The following is a 22,658-nucleotide window of genomic DNA, read 5'->3' as shown; positions in this document are numbered from 1 at the left end:
TATGCCCTCACCAGACTGATTTTCCTAAACCAGCACATTCAAAACTTTGCTTCCCAGCATCACCAGGATAAATGTTTAACTCTGCAGGCTGACAGTGAAACTTTCACAATTTGGGACTTGTCAATCTTTCATTCTCATTTCCTCAGCTCCACTCATAACCGTCTTGAACCAAACACTTGATCTCCTCCAACATTTCTTCTCCAGTCTCTCCCATCTCAGGGATACCACCACCACCCGACCCACAGAGGCTCAGTGCAGAAGCTACGAGCCATCCTTCCTTTCTCCCTTCTCCCACACCCCTCGGCCAACAGACCGCTCACCTCATCAAGTCTTCCTCAAAAATGTATCTAGAATCTATCTGCCTCTCAACCCCTAGGACATTCTAACTTCCTTTCAGCCAGCCTTTCCCTCTCCAACCCCTGCATCTGTCAGCCACCGTTTTCTTTTTCTTTTTTTTTTTTTAGACAGAGTCTCACTTTATTGCCCAGGTTGGAGTGATCTCGGCTCACTGAAACCTCCACACCCCCAGGTTCTAGCAATTCTCCTGCCTCAGCCTCCCCAGTGGCTGGGATTATAGGCGCCCACCACCACGCCCAGCTCACCGTTGTCTTTTAAAATAGAAATCAAGACGGGTGCCATGGCTCACACCTGTAATCCCAGCACTCTGGGAGGCCAAGGCAGGCAGATTACATAAGCCCAGGAGTTCAAGAACAGCCTAGGCAACATGACGAAATCCTGTCTCTACCAAAAATACAAAAAAAAGCTGGGGATAGTGGCGCACCCTGTAGTCCCAGCTACTTGGGAAGCTGAGGTGGAAGGATCACCTGAGCCCTGGAGGCCAAGAATGCAGTGGGCCTTGATCGCACCACTGTACTCCTGCCTGGGTGATAAGAGTGAGACTCTCTCTCAAATAATAATAAATGTAAACCAAATCCCACCATTCACCCCCTTAAAAAGCTATCAGTGGCTCCCCATTGTGCTCAAGAGGAGCCCTCAGCAGGGCCCCTGCTCATCCATTGAGCCTTGGGTCACTCACCCCTTACTCCGTGGGAGGGTGAACCTGTCCAGCATGTCACCTTCTTCTACCTCCTCAAATGCTCTCTGCTCCTTCCAGCAGCTGGGTCTGTACCAGTTTTGTTCCTTTGCCTGGAATGCTACTTCCTGCAGCTTTATCTGGCTAGCTCCCACTTACCCAGGTCTCAGCTTAAGTGTTTTTCTTCATAAAGGACTTTTATGAGCATATTTTATGTATTTGTGAGTTTGCTTAATGTCTGTCTGACATAAGCTACACAAGAATGGAGTCTGTCCGTTTGATTCACCACAATATAAGCAGTGTCTGGCACAGGGCCTGGCACACAGTGGTCCTGCTCCATATCAACAGATGAATGAGACACAGCCCCTGCCCTCAGGGATTTCACTGATGGGTGGGGAGACAGGCAAACATAACTCATCATGAGGCAGCAAGAGAAATGCTGACCTAGGGATGTGGGAGAAAGGTGAGCACAACTTGAGGAGGTTAAGGGAGGGATAAGAAAGAGCTTTCTAGGGCTGGGTATGGCGGCGCATGCCTGTAGTCCTAGCTGCTTTGGGAGGCTGAAGCAGGAGGACCACCTGAGCCCAGGAGTTGGAGGTTGCCGTGAGCTATGACTACACCACTGCACTCCAGCCTGGGTGACAGAGCAAGACCTTGTCTCCACATTTTAAAAAAAGAAAGAGATTACTGGATGAACCAGCAGAACTCATTTAGAAAAGAGGGAGATCAGCAAAAAGATTCTAGAAAAACAAACTGATGTAAGCTCACAAAGGCCACATCTACCAGATCAAAAGTTCTAGCTTTTTGTGCTAGAAATAGTAAGTCACTGAAGAATGTCAAGGGGTGAAAAACATGATCAGAGTAACATGATAAAAAACCTTGGCTGGCCGGGCGCGGTGGCTCAAGCCTGTAATCCCAGCACTTTGGGAGGCCGAGACGGGCGGATCACGAGGTCAGGAGATCGAGACCATCCTGGCTAACACGGTGAAACCCCGTCTCTACTAAAAATACAAAAAATTAGCCGGGCGAGGTGGCGGGCGCCTGTAGTCCCAGCTACTCCGGAGGCTGAGGCAGGAGAATGGCGTGAACCCGGGAGGCGGAGCTTGCAGTGAGCTGAGATCCGGCCACTGCACTCCAGCTTGGGTGACAGAGCAAGACTCCGTCTCAAAAAAAAAAAAAAAAAAAAAAAAAAAAAAAAAACCTTGGCTGCAGTGTGAGGAGTGGGTTTTGCACATTTCACCTCCAGGCCCTCATTCTCAATATTTCTGGGTGATATACTCTGCCTACCCTCACTGCTCTAGTTTCCTGGGCTCATTTCAAGCCCCACCACCTCCAATCTCCACCTTGACAGTGTTGGTGATCGAGCTGCTTGGTGCAGCATCCAGACTGCTGTGAGCCTGTTCTCTTCTGCTGCTGTGTGTCTCTTCTCCCTCACTAGACTGAGGGCACAGCCTATGTCTGATGACTGTCTATACCCCCACAGCCTCTCCCTAACACAAAGCTTTATGCATGAAAGGTGTTTAAGAAATGCTTAACATAAAAATAGTTCTATTTGCAGAGTGTTTAGGAATCGCTTTATAGAGAGTCTAGCTCTCATAAACCAATGATACCTGTCCCATGGCATCCGTGATGAGTGAAACCCTCACCAGGTGACCCAGCCCAGCCAAGGAAGGCAGGCTCACTACCTGCCCTAATCTCCCAGTGCTATCACTCAAAGTCATCTTAGTGTTTGTGCAGGGAAAACGCCCTCCTATCTACCCTAAGACACTGACAGAAGCTGTGGACTTGTCAAATAATAAAATAGGAAGACAGGAGAACAAGGCTGGCTGAAAGGTGGTCAGCTGGCAGACACGGGCCTGGGTCTCATCTCCGCCCATAAAGGACAGACTGGTCCAAGGTCCCTGACCCTGACTACCTGGGGCAGTTGGGAAAGCGGAACTCCAGGTAGGAAACACGAGGAGAATGCCCAGGCGAAGGAAAACAAGAGGCCCAGCTCCCGCGCCAAGCGGAAGTAGCACGCGAAGTAGGTCCTGGAGGCATTCTGCCCCGTGCAGCTCAGGGCAAATCTGACCCTCAGTCTTCATCAGGCAAAAGGGAACAAAATGCTTTGCAAGCACAGTGAACTGTTAGTGATACACTCAGGAGGGGCTAGTGACAGCGGCCTTCCACAGGAGAGGGCACAGACCTAGCAGCTCCGGTGCCCAGGGCCTCTACCTGTTCGGGAGGTTGGCTTCAGCTCCAGGCTTTCCTGATCTGTGGCATCCAGGATCTTGTACTTGCTTTTCCTCTTGGGTTTTCCTTTTTGCCTAGAAAACACAACCCCCACCCCTGCTCAGGAAAGAGGTTCTCTGGGAGGATGAGGATGAGAGTCAGATGTGCATGCGGGGCCCTGTCTTGGTGGGGCACCTACTGGGAGGGGTGTCCCTCTCCTCACTTCTCAGCCAGGAAAGGTGGCAACTGTGATTTGTTCCTCAAATGTTCCTCATTGATTCTGGAGAAGGGCAAGGGAGCTATGCCCACCTTGGCACAGACTCACCATCCCACAGGGGCAATGAAGGACAGATTGGTTAAAAACATAAAGAAAACAAAATCCTCTGCTTGAAGGGTGTGGGAGGAGAGAGGCATTACACTAACAAAATTGGTAATGGTGGTTGTCTTAGACTGGTGGGAATTTTTTTAAATTCCTTTAGTTCTAAGTTTTAGAAGAGGTTATACTGCAAGTTGCATCTCAGCTCTGTCACTATTAACTGGTCCTCAGACAGTGATGTACCTTTCCTGAGCCTAAGTTTTTTTATCTGTAAAATGGGAAAAGGTTGTGTGTATTAAAAACAGTTATTACCTATAAAAATATTATGGCACACAGTATACACAGAAATAATATTATTAATAATGAAAACATAAATGTAACCATTCCATCTTAGAAGACTCAATAGGAAGACTCAAATGAAAAAACACAGGACGCTTGAGCCTGGCTAGCCTAAGTGCATACCTGTGTGGAAACATGCACACTCATGAATCCCAACTAGAAAGGAAGGCAGAATTTAAAACGCGCGGACTATGCTGGTGAGGCTACGCTGTGGTGCATTAAAGAAAATACACCTTACAGATGTGATCCAGGTCTGTACCCCTGGCCGTCACACTCATCTCCCCACCTTGCCCTGCTCCTGCCCAGCCATGTTTCCCAGGTTCCAAATCACTGCAGTGGCTGCCACTCACTGAAGGAGTGTGCCTCTGCCCTCAGAAGAGTCTCAGGGTGAGGAAAGCTGCCCATGCATGCCTTAGGTGGGTCAGAACTCTCTAACGCTGACTGAGGACCCAGTCCAGTCCTTCCACGTGGAAGGTGCCAAATACCTCTCTGAGGAACGAATGTATGACAAGAAGCCCGAATGAATTTCAAAGGAAAATCCATCTTACCTCTTACAACAACAGATCACAGTCCAAGACAGGATTCCCAAGGCAACAACAATGACAAAGGTAGCAATGATAACATATAACACGCTCCACTCTGCCAAGAAAATCAAAATGGTGAGGGCTGTGGAGGGAGAGGCTGGGAGGGAGGTCTGGGCTGCCCCCAGCTTGGGCAGGTGTGGCTTCACTCTGGAGACAAGAATGCCCCAGGGTTCCCCAGGAAGGTGAAACCTTGGCGTTAACGGGCAGCGGAAGCTTTAAACCTTTTGAAATGTCCCTGCTTTCCAGTCCCTGCTCCACGCAAGCCCTGAGACCCTGCAGCAGTGGTGCAGGCTGAAAAGGCTTAAGAGAGAAACGAGGGCTTCCACTAGGCTACAGCATGGAGGTACTCCAAAAGACAGAGGGCTTTTCAGCTAGTGGGATTTAGGCTGTAACTGGCATTTGATCTGAGTTAAGCCTGGTTCTTCTTACACAAGACTGCTTCAGGGCTTTCCTCTAACCTTGAGCAAGTGTGGAGGAAGGAAGTAAAAGTCCTCTGCAAACAGAAAATACACAAAGTTCTTATCCTTGCCTGCTCATCTGCTTCAGAAACACCAACACCCACCCACTCAGCAAAGAACCACATTCAGTGCCAAACAGGCTGGCACTGTGCCACACAGAAAACTCACCACAGTTGCTGTCTCCATCCCTCAGCTGCACCTTGATGAAATTCTCCATCCAAAAAGGGTCACAGATACAGCGTTTGGTGAACGAGTCACAGTGGCCATGGTCAGAACAGTTCAGCTGACATGCTGAGAGTGGCAGCAAAGGGAAGAAAGTCAACAAGAGTCAGCCAGGGGTGACAAGCAGCACCTAGAGCCCATGAGAGCACCAAAGCACCCCAGATTAATGCTGTGTGGTAAAATGTCCTCGAGACCCACCTTGGGCATGGTGCCTGCCTTTCTCATCTCGACTGGACAAAACTAGAGCAGTCAGGAGGGCCAGTACAAAGACACTTCAGTCTGTTTTCACTTGTTTGTCAATATCAGCAATTCTTAATCTTTTATGTCCCACACATCCCCTTCTCAGAATTGCAAAAATAAAATACATATAGTATTCAAAGGAAAGCAATAATTATATTAAACATGTTTTTGAAATATTTAAGAAGACAGGTGGGGCATGGTAGCTCATGCCTATAATCCCAGCACTTTGGGAGGCTGAGGCGGGCAGATCACTTGAAGTCAGGAGTTCGAGACCAACCTGGGCAATATGGTGAAACCCCGTCTCTATAAAAATTAGCTGGGCATGGTGGCACATGCCTATAATCCCAGCTATTTGGGAGGCTGAGGCAGGAAATCACTTGAACCTAGGAGGCGGAGGTTGCAGTGAGCTGAGATTGCACCACTGCACTGTAGCCTGGGTGACAGGATAGACTCTGTCTCAAAATAAACAAATAAATAAGCATTAAATAACAAGAGCTAGAAGTGGGTTTAAACACTATCCTAATTTCAAAGTAGTGATAAGTAAAAATGACATCATGTAACATGATAGGAAATTATTTGTGATTTCTGTTGCCTCAAAGCCACAGATTCTATTGATACTACTGTAGTTTATTGCCTACATTTATCATTAAAGGAAACAGTGGGTTTCAGTCAGAGGTTAGTGAAAACAAAGATGTAATTTTTCCCCACTCAAGCTCACAGCCTTCTGAACGCGATCTCAGGGGTCCATGGGCCCCAAGTTACGAATCCCCAATGATGAATCAGGACTCTTTCATGATAATGGTAGTGTAAGAAAACAATTATCTCCATCTTCCCAGAGAAAAGGAGATGAAGGCCAAAGACAGAAAGGACCAACAGGTGAGCTGCAGGCACTGGGTAGGCTCTTGCTCCCCACTTCCCAGAATTACTCACTGACAGTGTTGATTTCCAGGGCTCTGAATATCAAAAAGTCTGCCTTTTGCTTCCGCAGCTCACTCTTGAGCATCGCTGCCACCTCATGGCCTTTGAAGATCTGGTGGGGAGGCTCGTTTTGAACAAAAAATACCATTTTGGTGCTGCAGAGACATGCAACAGTACTAATGAGCTGAAGCGATCCACACCTGCAGCAACAGCTACCATTCACTAAGTACCTTCTGTTTGCGACAGACACTGTGCTAAGTATTACATGCATTCTGTCACTACAAGCCAGTGAGAAAGGTGTTATCAGGGTCATCTCCATTTTACAGAGAACAACACTGGGGCTCTGTAAGAGGGGTTAAATAACTTGCCCAAGGTCACACAGTTGATTATGGCAGAGCCAGATCCCAATCCTGTTATGTCTGACTACAAAGTCTGTTCTTTTTAAAATGCCCTAAGCTGCCCCAGCTAACAAAAGAACCCATTCCTCCAGCAAGAAGACCCATATCCTCCATCTAACTGGAGGATGAGACAAATGGGGATTTGGTATAGCTACATCCCTGCTGTCTGCCTTTTTCCAGCTAAGACTGCTGGGTTTGTGACTGGTTGACTTGAAAGACAAACCACAATGCTTTGTTAATGTAAATTGTTGGACAGCATCAAAGCTTATCCATAGGTCACAACATAGCCAAAACAATTATGATGACAACTATGAAATTATACTACTCCATGCCCAGAATCTGTTTGCTGACTGTCAATTTCTAAGATAGGCCACATGTGAACTCACATCTGAGTAGTACCAAGGCTGTTCTATGCTTTAGCCTTAATTTTTAGTAGCCTGCCTCTTGAGCTCCATGTGAGTTTTACAGTTAGAACCTTCTAAATCAGTGGGTCACACTGGTTTACAGGTGTGACCAAGATATTGATCCCCTCAGCATGCAGTGTGGCTGGGTGGGACCTGGGCATCCTTGAGGCCCTGGACCAGCTGCTTCCAGTACAAGCAGCCTTCTCTGTTTATCCCAAGATGCCCTATAAATGGTATCATTTTCTAGGCATGCATGACATAAAAGTCTGAGAAGTACTGCCACAGACTTTCTAAAAGCTTGCTGCACAGTGGGATTAACAATGGGGCATTATCAATTCCGGAAACAAACAACAAACAAAAAAACCTTTGCCATAAAGGATGTGTGGTTCATTGCCCATTATCTTCTCCCAGTTAACGAATTCATGCTTACAGTTTCAATTTCGGTCTATATATCAATAACCCTCAGATCTTTATCTCTTTTCGCCACATCTCTCCTGAGTGACCAGTCTATATCTGCAAATACTTGTGTGAATATCTACCCCAGAGCTTTAACAGATGCCTCAAATCCAACAAGTCTCAAAATCAACTCCTAACCATTAATTGAACACTATGTGTTAGGGACTATACAAACATTAACTTATTTAATCCTCGTAACAATCCTATAAATAGGTACTAGTATTTTCACAGATAGTAAAACAGGTTCAGAGAGGTGAAGTACCTTTCCCACTGTCACAGAGCTAACACTAGTGGGGCAGGGCTCAGACGAGGCCCATATTCTTTCCCACTGTAAAACACTATTTTCTTCCAATCACATGTTCTTCCTGAATTCCTTAACTCAGTCAGTCCAGTCCAAGCCAGAAGCTCCGGGAAACCCAGAAGCTTCTCTCTTGTTCATGCCCTATATGCAGTGCTGGTGAATCTGAGCAACCCTGTCAACAGTGCTCTTACCAGCACTCTTGCTAACATCTTTCCACTGCTTGCCAGCCAATTCCCGCCAACTTGGATCAATCAAGCAGCCATGTGCCCTGTTCCTACTCCCAGGCTGCTGAGTATACTCATCCCTAATCGTGCTATCTCTGACCTAGTGAGCCCTGACTGTAGATTAAACTCACCTGGGGAGCTTTTGCATTCTAGGTACCCAGGCCCCACTCCAGAACATCATCTGAACTATCATCTCTGGGGCTAAGGCTTGGGCAGGGTTATGTTCAGACAACCTCCACAAGATTCTACTGTGTGGCTGAAGTTGGGAACCACTGCTCTCACCTCATGTTTCCAACTCAGCTGGTCCCCCAGATCTGCCTCCATTTATTACCCATCCCCTATCTCCACTATCTCCTTTTCCTCTCAGTCTACACAAATGCTCACAAATTTCCTATTTTAAAAAGACGTTCATGTTCCACAAGGACCACAATGAAAAAAAATTTTTTAAAGATATTCTTTCAATCCTACCTCCCATATTATTTTCAGCACCAACTTCCTCAAAAAGGTGTTATACTGACCATCTCTGTATCCTCAAACCATGAAATCTGTCCTCTGCCCCAACATCCATGTAAAATGCTCTCACTATAGTGCTGATCTACTAATAACAAACCCATAGGCCTATTTTGTGTTCTCACCACACCTCCATCCCTGTAGCATCTGAATCCTTTCGAAGCACCCCTTCTGCCAGATCATCCCTTAACTTCCAGCACACCACTTTCATTCGGTTTTCCTCCCACCTAATTGCTGTTTCTTAGTTTCTTTTGCTACCTCTTCTTTCTCTGCCTCCTCCTTAAATAATGATGCCCTTCAGAGTTGTGTCCTCATCCATCTTAGATCTCTCCTAGTGAGACTCACCCCTTCTTGTGGCTTTGGCTCCTGCCTGTATGCAGTAACTCCTATCTCGGGCTCTTCCTTCCACAAGTTCCAGCCTTTACTTGTGGCTAGCTGACGGAACATCTCCTGACGCAGCCCATAAGACACCCCAAATTCAATCATCCAAACTGGTTCCACCTGCTTCCCAATCTGACCTGAACCATCTATCCAGACATCCAAATCAAAAGCCTCACATTTGATGTCTCACTCACCTTCATTCCTAAAGGGCCAAGTCCTGTTGAATTACCACTGAATTTCTTTTAATTTCTTCTCCTCTTCTTCCACTACCTTAATTCAGGTTTTATTACCTTTTTACTGGACTAGTCCAGAAGCTTCCTGATTGGTCTCCCAGCCTTTGGTCTCTCCCTGTTTTAGTCTAGCTTCCACACTACTGATCTTTCTTTAAAAAAAAAAAAATCAAATTATGGAATTTCCTTGCTTTCAAAAACAAAACAAAAACTTCACACACATAAAACAAACCAACTTGGATCTGCCTACCCAAACTATTAAAACTAAAATCCTCAGCTTGCATATAACTGTTCTTAGTCTCCACTGCCAGTCTTGTCTTCTACCACATCCTGGGGCCACTAAGCTTGAACCAAGTGACTTCTTCTGGAAGAAACTCCACACTTTCATACCATAGGGCCATTGCTCAATGCTGTTCCCGTTTCGAATCTCCTCCCCATCCTCCCACACCTGGTCAATACTAGTTTCCTTTTCCCTTTTTTTTTTTTTTCTTGAGACAGTCTCACTCTGTCTACCAGACTGGTGTACAGTGGTGTGACCAGAGCTCACTGCAGCCTCAAACTCCTGGGCTCAAGTAATTCTTCTGCCTCAGCTTCCCAAATAGCTTAGACTACAGGCTCACCACACTGCACCTGGCTAATTTTTAAATCTTCTGTAGAAGTGGGGTCTTGTTATGTTGCCCAGGTTGACGCTTTCCTCCTTCTAGAAAAATCTTTGGATTACCCCGCCCCAACTCTCCTAGAAGAATTCATTGTCCTTGCCACAGTGTTCCACAGTGCCACTTGTTGTATCAAACTCACCCTGTACTAATGTTCCATATTTACTAATCTCCTCTACTAGACTCTGGTTGTCAAAATAGTGGACCTCCTACACCCTGGAGCCCTGCTGAAGTATCTAGTACCGCACATGTCATCTGCACTAGAAGACAGAAGTCTATGGAAGAAAAGGCATCATGAGTGTTTCTGGTCAGAAAGCCCACCCTTCTCTATCTAGCCACACTATTTCTCAGCTCATTCAAGAAGTCCGGGGGCCCCTGGTCTTTCCTTTGCTCCCCCCATTCATTGCCCAGCTACCTCTGCTCCGTGTACGGCTGAATCTTTTGCACAATGATGTCGGAATCCAGCACCCCCAGGAGGACCCCAATCTGGCGGATGAACATCCCCTTCAGCCTCTCAGTTAGCTGACTGACGTTGATATCCAAGATGATCTCCACCAGGTTGTTTTTCCTGGGATCTGGAAAGCATGTGGATCAGTCATGTCTTTAGAAGTAGGAAAGCAAACACAGATCTGCCACTGTGCATTTGCTTTGGCACAGGAGAGAAAGGAGTGAGGGCATTCAGATGTCCTTCAAATGGAAAGGGACAATAGTGAATTCCTGATGGGGCAATCTGGGGCTGGCTTAGAAAGCTTCTAAAGCACTCCTGGTCTCTATACCATCCTGAGAATTCCCACACATGTGCTGGGGACAAGACTGAAGCAGTGATGCAGTGAGGGGTAGAGAGTAATGATGGAAGTGGGGAAGAGAGAAACACTTAAACATTTGTTTTAAAAGCCTCTGTGCAACTGGCGGTGCTGAGCAATCCAGGCCAAGTGGGGGTATCAAGCAATCTCTCCTGACTCACATCTGATTTTCAGTGCCTCACTGTATTTTTTGCACAACAATGGGAGGAAAAGTGTCCTTCTCAACAATCTCCTCAATAATGGGAATGCATCTGTCCCTCCAGGTTTAAATACAGTTAACAAAAGAAAATCCAGTCAGCCAAGACACAAGGATTTCCTTAGAGCCACATCACAGCTGCACTATCTTTGTATAACTCTAAAACGGTGAGGCTATCATGTTTTACTTTTGAATATGTCCTAAAGATGTTCTACATTTGGAATTTCAAACTGATTATTTGGAAAGCCTTATTTACATACTTGAATGCACCACTTGTCTGTTCTGATGTATAATTTGCATAATTAGTAGACTATCTGTGATCTGACTTTAAACACAGAGAGATTTCAGTGTCTCAGCTACTGTCCTTCCTAGAGGCAGGACAAGGACTGGAAGACCTCCCAAGATCCCTTCCTGTCTAAAACATCCATATATGAGGTTGGCCTAGATAATAAAGAGTAGGTTTAAAGTTAACATCATTTCATCAGAAGCTCAGGAATTTATAAAGCTCTATCCCACCTCCACACTCAGTGCTTCCCTATCACCAAATTAACCTCAAAGCAAAACAAAAACAAGGTTCTATCTAAGAAGAAAATTTTTATTTCTGCAAAGCTAAAAAATGTAAAGAGCACTATTACTTTACCTTCCCTGGATTGTCACATAAGGCCTCAGGCTCAACTTATAAAAATAACTTGTTTTCTGCATCTGGATGCTGATGAGACATCATGACTCAAGCTATTCCCATGCTCAGATTCCCAAGCACCCTGAGCCCTCTCTCATCAGTCACGAGGCGAGGAGAAAGTGCTGGACTAGGAGCACAAAGGCCTGGCTCTGACACAACTGCTGTGTGACACTGAGCAAGTCCTGCCCTCTCTGAGTTTGTTTCTCCGTCTGAGATGAATAGGGGAGGTCTGTATTTCTGCATGGGTGGGAGGTATTGTTGGAACAGACGGTCTCTATGGATTTTTCAGCTTGGGGTTTCTAGATTATTTTAAAAGCCGGACATGCCATCTGGCTCTGTCCATGATGGGGGAAGGGGGTCTCAGGATAGAGGCCTTGATTGCCTAATTCAGTAATTCTACTCAGCCTCATCACTAAATGAACTTACCAGGTTTCACCTCCACAGTGGTCCGGTCTGTGTCACTCTCACCCTTTGCATCGGTCACTTTCAGGTGAAACGTGTAGGTCCCCTCGACCAGGTTCGAAAGAAAAAGGATAGGGTGATGGTCAGAATGATTTAACACCTCCTGTAGGGTTGAACAACATGGCTATGTTACAGAACAAAATGCCATTCCTTTCCCGGAGTCAGTTGCTGCTTTCCCCATAACTAGGCCCTTCAGGGCTGAACTGTATCAACCTTGGGCAGTTCCTGATCTGGAACAGCATTGCAGCCTACAACTGCTAGGATCAGGAGAGGGAAACCCATTCTGTGCTATACTGGCTTACAGAATGACCCTAAGCAAGTCACTTAACCTCCCTGGATTTCAGAGAACAATCTGGGTTTGATATAAGGGGGTACTTGATTAAAGCATATACTAGAATGCGTGGCTCCTCCTCCCCACTCCTGTGTAGCTCTCCAGCTCCTAGCGCACTTACCCCTGCTGCTGGGCTCCCCTCATCTCGAGTCCAGAGGTAGCTGACTATTCCCTTGTCATCTGAAGACTTAGAGCCATCCAGCTCTGCTGTGCTCGTGGGTAAGGTAATCACCACATTTCCAGTTATCTTGGCTATAGGTGGTTTGTTTATTTCTAATCAAACAGAAATCATTGAAATAATGTGACATTCTGGAAAAGAAGAAATGTTTCTTCATGATGCTTATGGGGAAATTAAAACATCAAGAGTATCTTAACTGGAGAACCTTTTTAAGTGCCTGTCCCTGCCACCAACCAACAGTGTAGATGAAAGCTACCAGCGCTTCAGTCCTGAGGTTCCAGTCCTACCTAGAGAAATGTTCTCCTAACACTGTACAACAGAGGGGATGAATGTGCTTTCCTCCCATATTCTCCCAGCAGCCTTTCCAAATGGAATCCATTTCTCTGCTTTGGAGGTACGTCATGATCAGAAATAATGGCCCAAACTGGCTTAAAACCTTGGAGTATAGGTTTCACCTAGTTGATCTTGCAAATTCTCCTTCAAAATATCTTAAAATGTTATTCTCAGAATATCTTTTTGGACCCCTTCCTTGGAACTTCACAAGAGAAAACCAAGAGCTACCTCTCTTATGTGGAGCCCCACGTGAAGCTTTGTATATTCAGATGTCTATGCAGTATTTACTCAGCTTGATATCTTGTGTCTGGAGGTCTGCATATCTGATGGTTTTTCCTGCTATCAACTTAGGGCCATCTCCCACAGCCCTCACTGGCCACCGTGCCTGTAAACTAGAGCAAGGCCTCTGGCAGGCCTCAGTTCAAAGGCTCAGGGCAAGCATAGTGAGCTGCAGTGCAGCCGTCATTCTCAGGCCTGACAGTAGGTGTCACTGTAGCTAACAGGAGTCACGGCCCAGGTCTCAGCAATGCAGGGGCAAAATAAAAATGCAAAGAATAGAACCCTTAATTCTTTCCCTATTCAACTGAGAAAGAAAGTAAGGAGGGAAGGAGGGAGGACTGAAAAGAAAATAAGGGGAGGGGAGGGGAGGGAAGGGAAGATATAAGCAGGAGGAGGGAGGGAAGTTAAAATTCACCTTACAGTCCAATTAAAGGCTGTTTTAGAAAAGAAAACAACAGGTGCCGTCACTCCAACCCTCTTCCCCACCTCTTGCTGTCTCTAATCAATTTCTGCACCCAAACATGACAGGACAAATTCTTCAGCTATCTGACCCAAAGAGGCTGCTACACAAACTGGAGGTGGAGAGGTACCTTCTTTGACAATGACATTCACAGAGCTCTGGCTTTGCAGGTTCCTCTCATCTTTGACAGTCAAGGTGAACACATACGTCCCCACTTGCAGCCCAGTGACAGTGGCAACACTGCTGTTAGCATTCTCGAGCTGCACCCCATCAGGTCCCCTGCAAAAGGAGAAACCAGAGGGTGGAGTCGTACTTGTCTGCTGCTGTCCTGTCCCTAACTTAGCAAGAGGAGACAATGACTCCCTCAGCAAAGACACCCACTATTGTTATCCAGACCTTGACAAGACATGTTTAAAAATATTTCAATTGGACAAAGGGTCATTTGGCCTCAAAATACAGGCTGCCTGCTGGTCAGAAAATTCCAATAGCTTTCAAACACCTCTAGCCTTATCCTTTATATGAACTTCTAGAACACTTGAACTCTTTACCGTTTTAGTTTGTAAAAGGAAGAAAGTTCTCTGACTAAGTCTCTGATCAAAAGAATGATTTAAGAGTGATGTTTTTAAAAAGCATTTCTGGCCCAGTAGTTGGTTTGGCTCTTGCCAGCAAGGAAGCAAAATGCATTTCTTAATCACTGCCCAAATCCCTCCTGATGAAAAGTCAAGGAAAGGAAATGGGGCAAGACTGCAGAGGAACACTCAGGAAAAAACCATCTTGTTCATAACAACTCTATAAGCAAAGTTCCCTCCAGCTCCTGGACAGGGGCCATCAAGCACCCAGGACACCGCATATCCCTTCTTCCCCCTTGTCGCCTCAGAGAGTTGCCTGCAGCAGCCAAGGGAGCTCTGTGCCAACACTGAGGCTGCACACAGCCAGAGAGCCCTCTGCTCAAGGATCAAAATGCCCCAGAGCTTTCTTGAAAACTACAGGACAGCCAGAGAAATCTGCAGACATCCAGGATTTACTTTGTTTTGCCTTTTAAAGTTACAGCCTCTGATCCTGGTAGCTCCCTCTGAAGCACAGTGTCCTTCAAGAAGCTATGCTAAGCATTATCTCTGCTGTAAACACTAATAAAACTCAGCTAAAAGGTCTATCAGCCATATCTTCAATAAACAATTATAATTAAAAACACTGGGCTGGGTAAGATCATGTTCTACAAAAGATAAAAACAAGAGCTGAGGGAAGTAATTTCTAGATTCCAACTCAGCAATATAAAAAGCAAGTCATTTGTATAGTCAAATTAAAGCTCTTTTCCACCCATCTCCAATACCTCTGTCAAACAAACAAATAAACAAACAAACAATCAAACAAACAAACAAATAGACACAAAACCAAAAAACCCAGGCTGTCCTATGGTTGCTACCTTTGGAAACAGAGAATACTTTTAACTCTTAGAATATTTTGCTACTTGTGGGATCCTGCATATAATTTCAGTTGCATTAGTTATGGTTTAAAGGAGCTGAAAGAAACTATAGGAACTAAGAATGGTTCAGTTAGGTAATTTCAATGTAATTAGAATTATTTTGATTACTGCCTTTGGCCTCCGGTTAATTGGTAAATGGTGTCTTCAAGAAAACAATAACAGAGTAATGCTTTCATTTTATAGATGTATTTTCAATTTCTCTTAATAGCTGTTCTGCCCCATCCCCGGTGCCAGCCTTACCCAGTTAATTCTGAGCAACACTATTTTTCTGCTCCATTACCCCTTCCATCCTGCCTCTCAAGTGTAATTAAACTCTGCATTTTAGCAGATGGATTGTACCTGCAAAAGCACCAGGATCACACAGTACTACCTGCAGACTAGCTGATGGCAAGCATTCTTTTTTTCTTACAAAAATTATTTTATAATATCATTTTCTTGGAGTTGAAGTTTGGAATTGCAAACATTTCTTCCTCAGTCACCCCACTGGATAAGCCAATAAGAGCAAATCAACTCATAATAGCAAATAAAACCTTGCTCTTCCAAGGTCTGGAGGCTTTGCAAAAATAAGGATTTTGTGTCAATACTCACTGTGTTTTTTCCCAGAGATAAGAGATAATTTTCTGATCATCTGAGCTCTTGCTGCCATCCAGGGTTGTGCTATCCACAGGAAGGGTCAGCTCTTTATCTGGGCCTGCATCTGCCTGAGGAGGCTTGTTGTTTTCTGGAAGACAAAGAGTTAGAGGTCAAAAGCAGCCAGTCCAGGTGGGAAAGGAGAGGAACCAATTGGGACATATGTTCTGGAAGCCATGGACTCTGCCTCTCAGGCCACAGAACTGTCAGATACTGTGGAAGATGTGGTTACCGTAGGGAGCACACAATAAAGTATATAAGACTGAAACATATCAAGCAATTCTGACAGAAACATAGTAGAACATAATGAAGTTATAATGCCATACTAAATTTGAACTCTAATGCTAAGCGAGTTCAAATGAAAGGATTTGAGTGACAAGACAGGACTGTCCTGAGGAAGTGAGTTTTAAGCAGGCCCTCAGAGGATGTGGTATTGGGTTTTGGTGCAAAAGTAATTGCCATTGAAGGGAATGGCAAAAACCGCAATTACTTTTGTACCAACCATAGGATTTGGGATGGCATAAACTCTATCTCCTAGATCTCCTTGAAGGTACCAACAACTAGCCAAGGAAAGGGCACAAGCTGAGGCTGGGAACTATCCTTCATCTCTAGCTATGAAGAAAGCACAAGGGGAAGAGAAACTAGAAGTCACCAGAGGCTCCATGGATCGGTGCCTTCTGCTTCTACCCTCATACACCTCAGAACCCAACCCTCTTTTCTCCCAAGGTTAAATGGACCCACCAACAGAAGAGCCTGAACCACAAGGCTGGAGCTTACCAGGCTGCACAATAACAGTCACTTGAGCAGTGGCCTGCTGTCCTATTGTGTCAGTCACTGTAAGTTGGTAAGTGTAGTCTCCTTCTTGCATTGCAGAGAGTTGTAAGGTTGGTGTTCTAACACCCTACAAATACAAATACAGAAGTGGAAAAGTAGACTCCCAGAATCACAACATCACACAAAATTCCTACTCTGGTAAAAACGATTCAGTTTTCTAAACCTAAGACCTAAGATGGTACTGGGCTACTACGTCCCAGTTCAGCACATGAGTCAATGTGGAGTCAGATATCATGAGGCACCTTGCTAAGGGTTTCCCTCTTCAAGGAAACAACCCTCTCTGACACAGCAGCAGTTTCAAATAAAACCAGAACTCTCATGAGAGAGGTGAGTATCGGGAAATGTGCAGAGATTACCAAGGCCAGTCTCTGCAACTCAAACCAGAAAGAATACTGTGAACATACAATAAATGACCCAGATTTTAAAACACTGTTTAAAAAGATCCTCTTCCTACTGAGGCTGCACAGTGCTCCTGACAAAACTGTCTCAGTAAAACACAGCAGCAGCTCAAGATGCTATAGAACACCATACTGTCTCCTTCAGATCTGTACAGGTTCTGCAACAACCTAACACAACATTTAGACAAAAGCCACGCAAAACGGAGGCTTTAAGTGAGGTCTTCAATCTAGAAAAATAGAATCTTGAGTATCGGGACATTATAAATAATTCTGGGCCAACTTCCAATGCAGGAACTTCCTGTGGAGCAGTGGGCAAAAACTAGTAGCCCATGGGCTGGATCGAGCTTGCAAACATTTTGTTTGGCCTGTAGTGTCTTTCACATTGGAAATTTTCACATGAAGGTCTCAATTTCTTTCTTCTCTTGAAAAGCTGGCCTATCAAGCAATGTTGGGACCATCCCTCCATGTGGCAACAACCAGCTGGACCTGAAGAGCAGATGACTCCTTTAGTCAGGGCTTAAGCTCTCCAGTTCAGCACAGCCACCATCCAGTTTTCTTTCTTCATGTTACCTGCCTGGTGACAGATCTAGTCTCTCTTCTTAAGCATCTACAGAGGAAAATACTCACCATCTAGTCAATCTACTCTAACTTGTTACAGAGCTCACTAAGATTTGCACCCTTGTAGCTTGTAAATAGTTTGACTCTCTGGAGTCATCCAGAACAACTAACATTTCTCAGCGTTTTCCTCTAATACTAAACATTTAAGATAAAAATCGTTTGTTTTTTTTTTTTTTTTGAGATGGAGTCTTGCTCTGTCACCCAGGCTGGAGTGCAATGGTGTGATCTCGGCTCACTGCAACCTCCGCCTCCTAGGTTCAAGGGATTCTCCTGCCTCAGCCTCCCAAGTAGCTGGGATTACAGGCGCACGCCACCACGCCCGGCTAACTTTTTATATCTTTAGTAGAGACAGGGCTTCACAATGTTGGCCAGGCTGGTCTTGAACTCCTGACCTCATGATCCGCCCGCCTCAGCTTCCCACAGTACTGGGATTACAGGCATAAGCCACCACACCCAGCCAAGATAAAGATTTTTGCCATCACATTAATCAAAGGCCCCTAAAGCTTTCTCAGTTTGTTTGGAGGTTTCTAAAAATGCAGTCCAGCAGCTCTACTTCTCTTGAGCAAGATAAAAAATAGGAACCATTCCCTCCTACCTGCATCTCCACCACTTTCCCTTTGCTGCTTGGGCTGAGTGACCACTCATAGCTGGTAATGCCATGATCATCAGTGCTCTGGTTCCCAAAGAGGGTGATGGAGTTTTGGGGCAGGGTGATCACTTGGTTGGGGCCTGCGTTGGCCACAGGGGGGTAATCCACAGCTTTGTTCACTGTCAGGTTTGCAGTAGTAGAGTTGGTAGCTCCATCAGAGTCTACTACAGTCAAGCTATCAAGGCAGAGAGAGAAGTGTGCTCAGGGATGGGTTTAAGGAAAGAGGAATACACATTAGAAGACTGAAAATTAAGGCTAAGAAATACCAATGTGGCAAGGTTACCTATTCTTACCCATTCCTATTGGAAAAGCAGAAAGTACTACTAGAAGCTAACACTGACTGAAGTTTTATGATGTGCTAGGCACTGTTCCAAGTTCTTTATATCTCATTAAATCCTCACAACAACTCTATAAAGTATTATCCTCATTTTACTCCTCACATACATGAGGAGAAAGGCAGAGAGGCCAGGTACGTTGGCACACACCTGTAATCCCAGCACTTTGCAAGGCCAAGGCATGCAGATCACCTGAGGTTGGGAGTTTGAGACCAGCCTGGCCAACATGGTGAAACTCCATCTCTACTAAAAATACAAAAATTAGCTAGGCATGGTGGTGCAGGCCTGTAATCCAGCTATTTGGGAGGCTGAGGCAGGAGAATTGCTTGAACCCGGGAGGCAGATGTTGCAGTGAGCTGTGATTGCATCACTGCACTCCAGCCTGGGTGACAGAGGGAAACTTCATGAAAAAGGAAGGAAGGAAGGAAGGAGGGAAGGAAGGAAGGAGGGAAGGAGGGAAGGAGGGAAGGAGGGAAGGAGGGAAGGAGGGAAGGAGGGAAGAGGGAGGGAGGGAGGGAGGGAGAAAAGGAGGGAGGGAAGGAAGTAGGGAAGGAAGGAGAGAAGGAAGGAAGGAGGGAGGGAGGGAGGGAGAGAGGAAGGGAGGAATATAACTTGCCCAAGGTCATACAGCTTGAAAGCAGTGGAATCAGGTTCTGAATCCAATCAATATGTCTCCAGTCCCATTTTGGTCTACTGCTGCCTGCATGCATCTATGTCCTGAGACCTTTATAAGCATTGTTTGATATGGCCCTCATAATAACCATATAGAGTAGGCATCACTAATCCCACTTTTATAAGAGGCTTAGAGAGGCTAAGTAACCCACCCAAGGGCTATATAGTGAGCCAAGATACAAGCCCAGTTCTCTGATTCCAAAGCTCAGAAACCAAATCTTAAGAAGAGGTAATTCTTGGTCCCTATTTCCTACACTACATAGTGCAAGCTCTGTCTGTGGCAGGCTGTTTTCCTATCATCCTGTTCCAGCTGTGTATATATCACAAGGATGGACATCCTAGGCAGACAGCCTGCGGGACGAACCAGGAGGGCTGGCTCCAGTAAGGCAGGAGCTTGAAATGAAAATGAATTCTCCTACGCAACAGTCCCACAATTTGTGCCAGTGAGACACAGGATTTGCAAAACGAAAAAAAAAATGTTCATTTATAAGAGCAGGCTTTTACCTAAATAATGCCTTCCAGCTGAACAGCCTAAAGCTTCTCATGCCACCTCAAAATGTGAGCATAAGCAAGCAAGGAGGTTTGGGATCTTTCCATTTTGCTGACAGAAAGAGAAAAAGCATAGAAAAGACATATAGTTTGTTTAAATCTCACCACCAGCCACAGACAGGGCCAGACACCAGTGAGGTTTTATCCTGCAATCTCACCTTTTACCTATGGTGTGAAGGGGATTTTTGGTATTACAGCCTTTAGGAAAAAAGCACAAAAACCTCAGACACACAAACATGCACCAATCAGCAGATATCTGAAAAAGAAACATTTACAGAAGTTTTGCCTCTTTTTCTAGTTTCTCTGTTGTTTTCACAGGTTTGGGGGTTTTTGTTTTTTGGTTTTTTTTTTTTTTTGAGATGGAGTCTTGCTCTGTCGCCCAGGCAGGAGTGCAGGGGCGCGATCTCGGCTTACTGCAAGCTCCACCTCCCGGGTTCACACCATTCTCCTGCCTCAACCTCCCAAGTACCTGGGACTACAGGCACCTGCCACCATGCCCAGCCAATTTTTTTGTATTTTTAGTAGAGATGGGGTTTCACCGTGTTAGCCAGGCTGGTCTCAATCTCCTGACTTCATGATCGGCCCGCCTCGGCCTCCCAAAGTGCTGGGATTACAGGCGTGAGCCACTGCGCCTGGCCTGTTTTTTGTTTTTAACATATGCCATTTGTCTCCTATGTCAGGACAAAAGCACCTTATAGACAGATAGCAAAATGGCAGCTGCCCATTTTCTCTTTCACCTCAAACAGTTCCTGGCTTGCCTGCAAAGATCCTGAAACCAAACAGCAGCTGCCTACAGGGCTAAGGAAAAAAGGCTACTGCCATGTAAAAGTAAGAGATGAAAAGGTGAGTGAATTACTAACCTTAATGCTAATCAAATCCAATCATACCATTTCATAGATTTTTTGTAAAAATGAGGGCTAGGAAAAAAAAATCACTCTCATACCCCATCCACTAAAAAACCTGTAGGTTAACCTTGTGGTTAAAAGCTTAGACTCTAGAGTTAGACTGTTTTTGTGACCTTGGGCAACTTACTTAATCTCTTTGTTCCAAAATGTCCTAATCTGTAAAATGAGGATAACCATAATACTTGTTATAAGAACTAAATGCAATACTGCCAGCAAAGAGCTCAGAATAGTATTTAGCACATAGTAAATGTTCAAGAAATACCAGCTATCATTGTTACTACTTTTTAAAAGGATCAACCCGGCCCAAGCTGAATTCTGTAAATAGAAAAACTCCTACATTAGAAATCTAAGGTGAAAACCAGCTCAAATTTCCATTTTAAGCAAAGTAGAAGGCTCCAATCTTGTTGTACTGGCAGCTACTTTTCATTCACCTGAAGTGTTGAATCGATGGAAATCCTCCTAAGTCAGAAGTTGCATATTGATTTATATGGTAGGTATTGTGCTAGGATACTCATTTCTGTGTTCCTGGCACCATCTAAAAATTTGGTTAATCTCAGATTCATGGGAAGACAGATACATATGAATAAACTGTCACACTATGGTAAATGCCAATATAGAGGCCCTGAGTGCAACAGGAAAAGAGGAGAGCCATATTCTCTCCTGTTTGGAGGGATCTCAGAGAACCTACTGGAAATTGAGGAGGTTCTTAAAGATGGGTAAAACTTGAACAGATTAAGAAGGGAATTAAAGGAAGTATGAACAAAACACATGGATCAAGTCAAGGAGTGAAGTAGAATGAACCCTGACTTCCGGGTTAGAAAATCTGCATTTAAGTTCCAGCTGTGAGACCTCAGAGAAGCCTCATTTTTCTTAGCTGTCAGAGGAAGACAGTATCATCTATAGATCATGTTTGTATGATACTCATATATTAATACAAGTGCTTTTTAACATACAAGGAATTATGCAAATATAAGGAGGATTACTCTAGAATCAGCTTCAAAGCTTTAGTAATCACTCTAGAATATCAATACCAGCTCCCCAAAAGTACTTTCTTTCAATCAAATTCTCCAAAAATCCCAACAGAGAATGAAAACCACTAGTTAAATGTAAAGATTATGAAGTATCGTAAGCTGAAGCAGCATTTTCCAAAGGGAAGAAAAAAATGAGAGTAGGTTCCTTCAGATTTTGCCTGAGAAAAGGCAAAGGAAGATGGGCCTTTTCATCTGACAACAGAAACCCTAAAAAAAATTTTTGGAGACCTGCCAGATAAGGCTTGAGAAAGATTAACTGTGGCAGATCCTGATCTACTGTATAAGAACCTTTGCCCTAGAAAGTTACCATTGTTGTAATCACAATCACCATAGGGCTCAGAGAACCAGTGGGACCAAAAGCTGTATTATCAACCAATTTCACAGTGAATTTGATATTTGTCAAAGTTACTCATATAAGAATGTAAAACCCATGAGATGAAAAAAAAAAAAGGCCTATAGCTGAATCCTAGTTTACCTGAAAGTGTAGTTCCCAGGAACGAGTTTACTTAGTTTTAATATGGCTGTATCTTCAGAAATCTTCTCTTCTCTCAGAGGCCCCTTAAGTTCTTCCCAATGGTACTGAACGATTTTATCATCATCAGTGCTTTCTTGACCATAAAGAAACATCAGTTACAACATGAGAACGCTTGGTCTTAGCACTTATCCAGTTTACACAAACCAGGACAACGACCCAGAGATTTGAAGCTAGGAAAACTTCATGAAATTACAGACTATCTCTCCAGAACATTTCTTCCCTAGGAATACTGGGTTTTTCTGCCTCTCTATGTATATTCCACTGCGTAGCTTTCCAAGGACTCCAACACAGGCAACCTTTGGTTAAAATACTACTGCATGAAGAAAGGAAAATCAATAATTCTTAAACACATGAAAAAAATACCCAACCTCATTTAAAAGAAATGCAAATTAAATTTACACTTGAGATAGCATTTTT

General features: G+C 44.6%; 1 protein-coding gene across 12 annotated transcripts in view; it reads right to left on the bottom strand.

Annotated features, from left to right (window-relative positions):
* KIAA0319L (KIAA0319 like) overlaps positions 1-22,658 on the bottom strand; it is a 132,583-nt gene that overhangs the window by 4,199 nt on the left and 105,726 nt on the right. For 9 of the 12 annotated variants that reach the window (XM_033227142.1, XM_033227143.1, XM_033227141.1 and 6 more), the window contains 12 exons: positions 22,182-22,314; positions 18,161-18,389; positions 16,493-16,616; positions 15,674-15,806; positions 13,733-13,881; positions 12,474-12,625; positions 11,986-12,124; positions 10,297-10,456; positions 6,334-6,476; positions 5,110-5,232; positions 4,448-4,538; positions 3,248-3,339 (listed from right to left, as the gene is read on the bottom strand). In XM_033227142.1, coding sequence (XP_033083033.1) covers positions 3,248-3,339; positions 4,448-4,538; positions 5,110-5,232; positions 6,334-6,476; positions 10,297-10,456; positions 11,986-12,124; positions 12,474-12,625; positions 13,733-13,881; positions 15,674-15,806; positions 16,493-16,616; positions 18,161-18,389; positions 22,182-22,314 — 1,668 coding nt within the window. Of the gene's footprint in view, positions 1-3,247; positions 3,340-4,446; positions 4,539-4,941; positions 4,977-5,109; positions 5,233-6,333; positions 6,477-9,189; positions 9,378-10,296; positions 10,457-11,985; positions 12,125-12,473; positions 12,626-13,732; positions 13,882-15,673; positions 15,807-16,492; positions 16,617-18,160; positions 18,390-22,181; positions 22,315-22,658 lie in introns of those variants that run through there. The other 3 variants (XR_004440953.1, XM_033227146.1, XR_004440954.1) reach the window with 3 other exon arrangements.

This window comes from Trachypithecus francoisi, unplaced genomic scaffold (genome assembly GCF_009764315.1).
Source record: "Trachypithecus francoisi isolate TF-2019V2 unplaced genomic scaffold, Tfra_2.0 Lachesis_group12, whole genome shotgun sequence".
Taxonomy (NCBI): domain Eukaryota; kingdom Metazoa; phylum Chordata; class Mammalia; order Primates; family Cercopithecidae; genus Trachypithecus; species Trachypithecus francoisi.
This window is presented reverse-complemented; position numbering and strand designations above follow the sequence as displayed.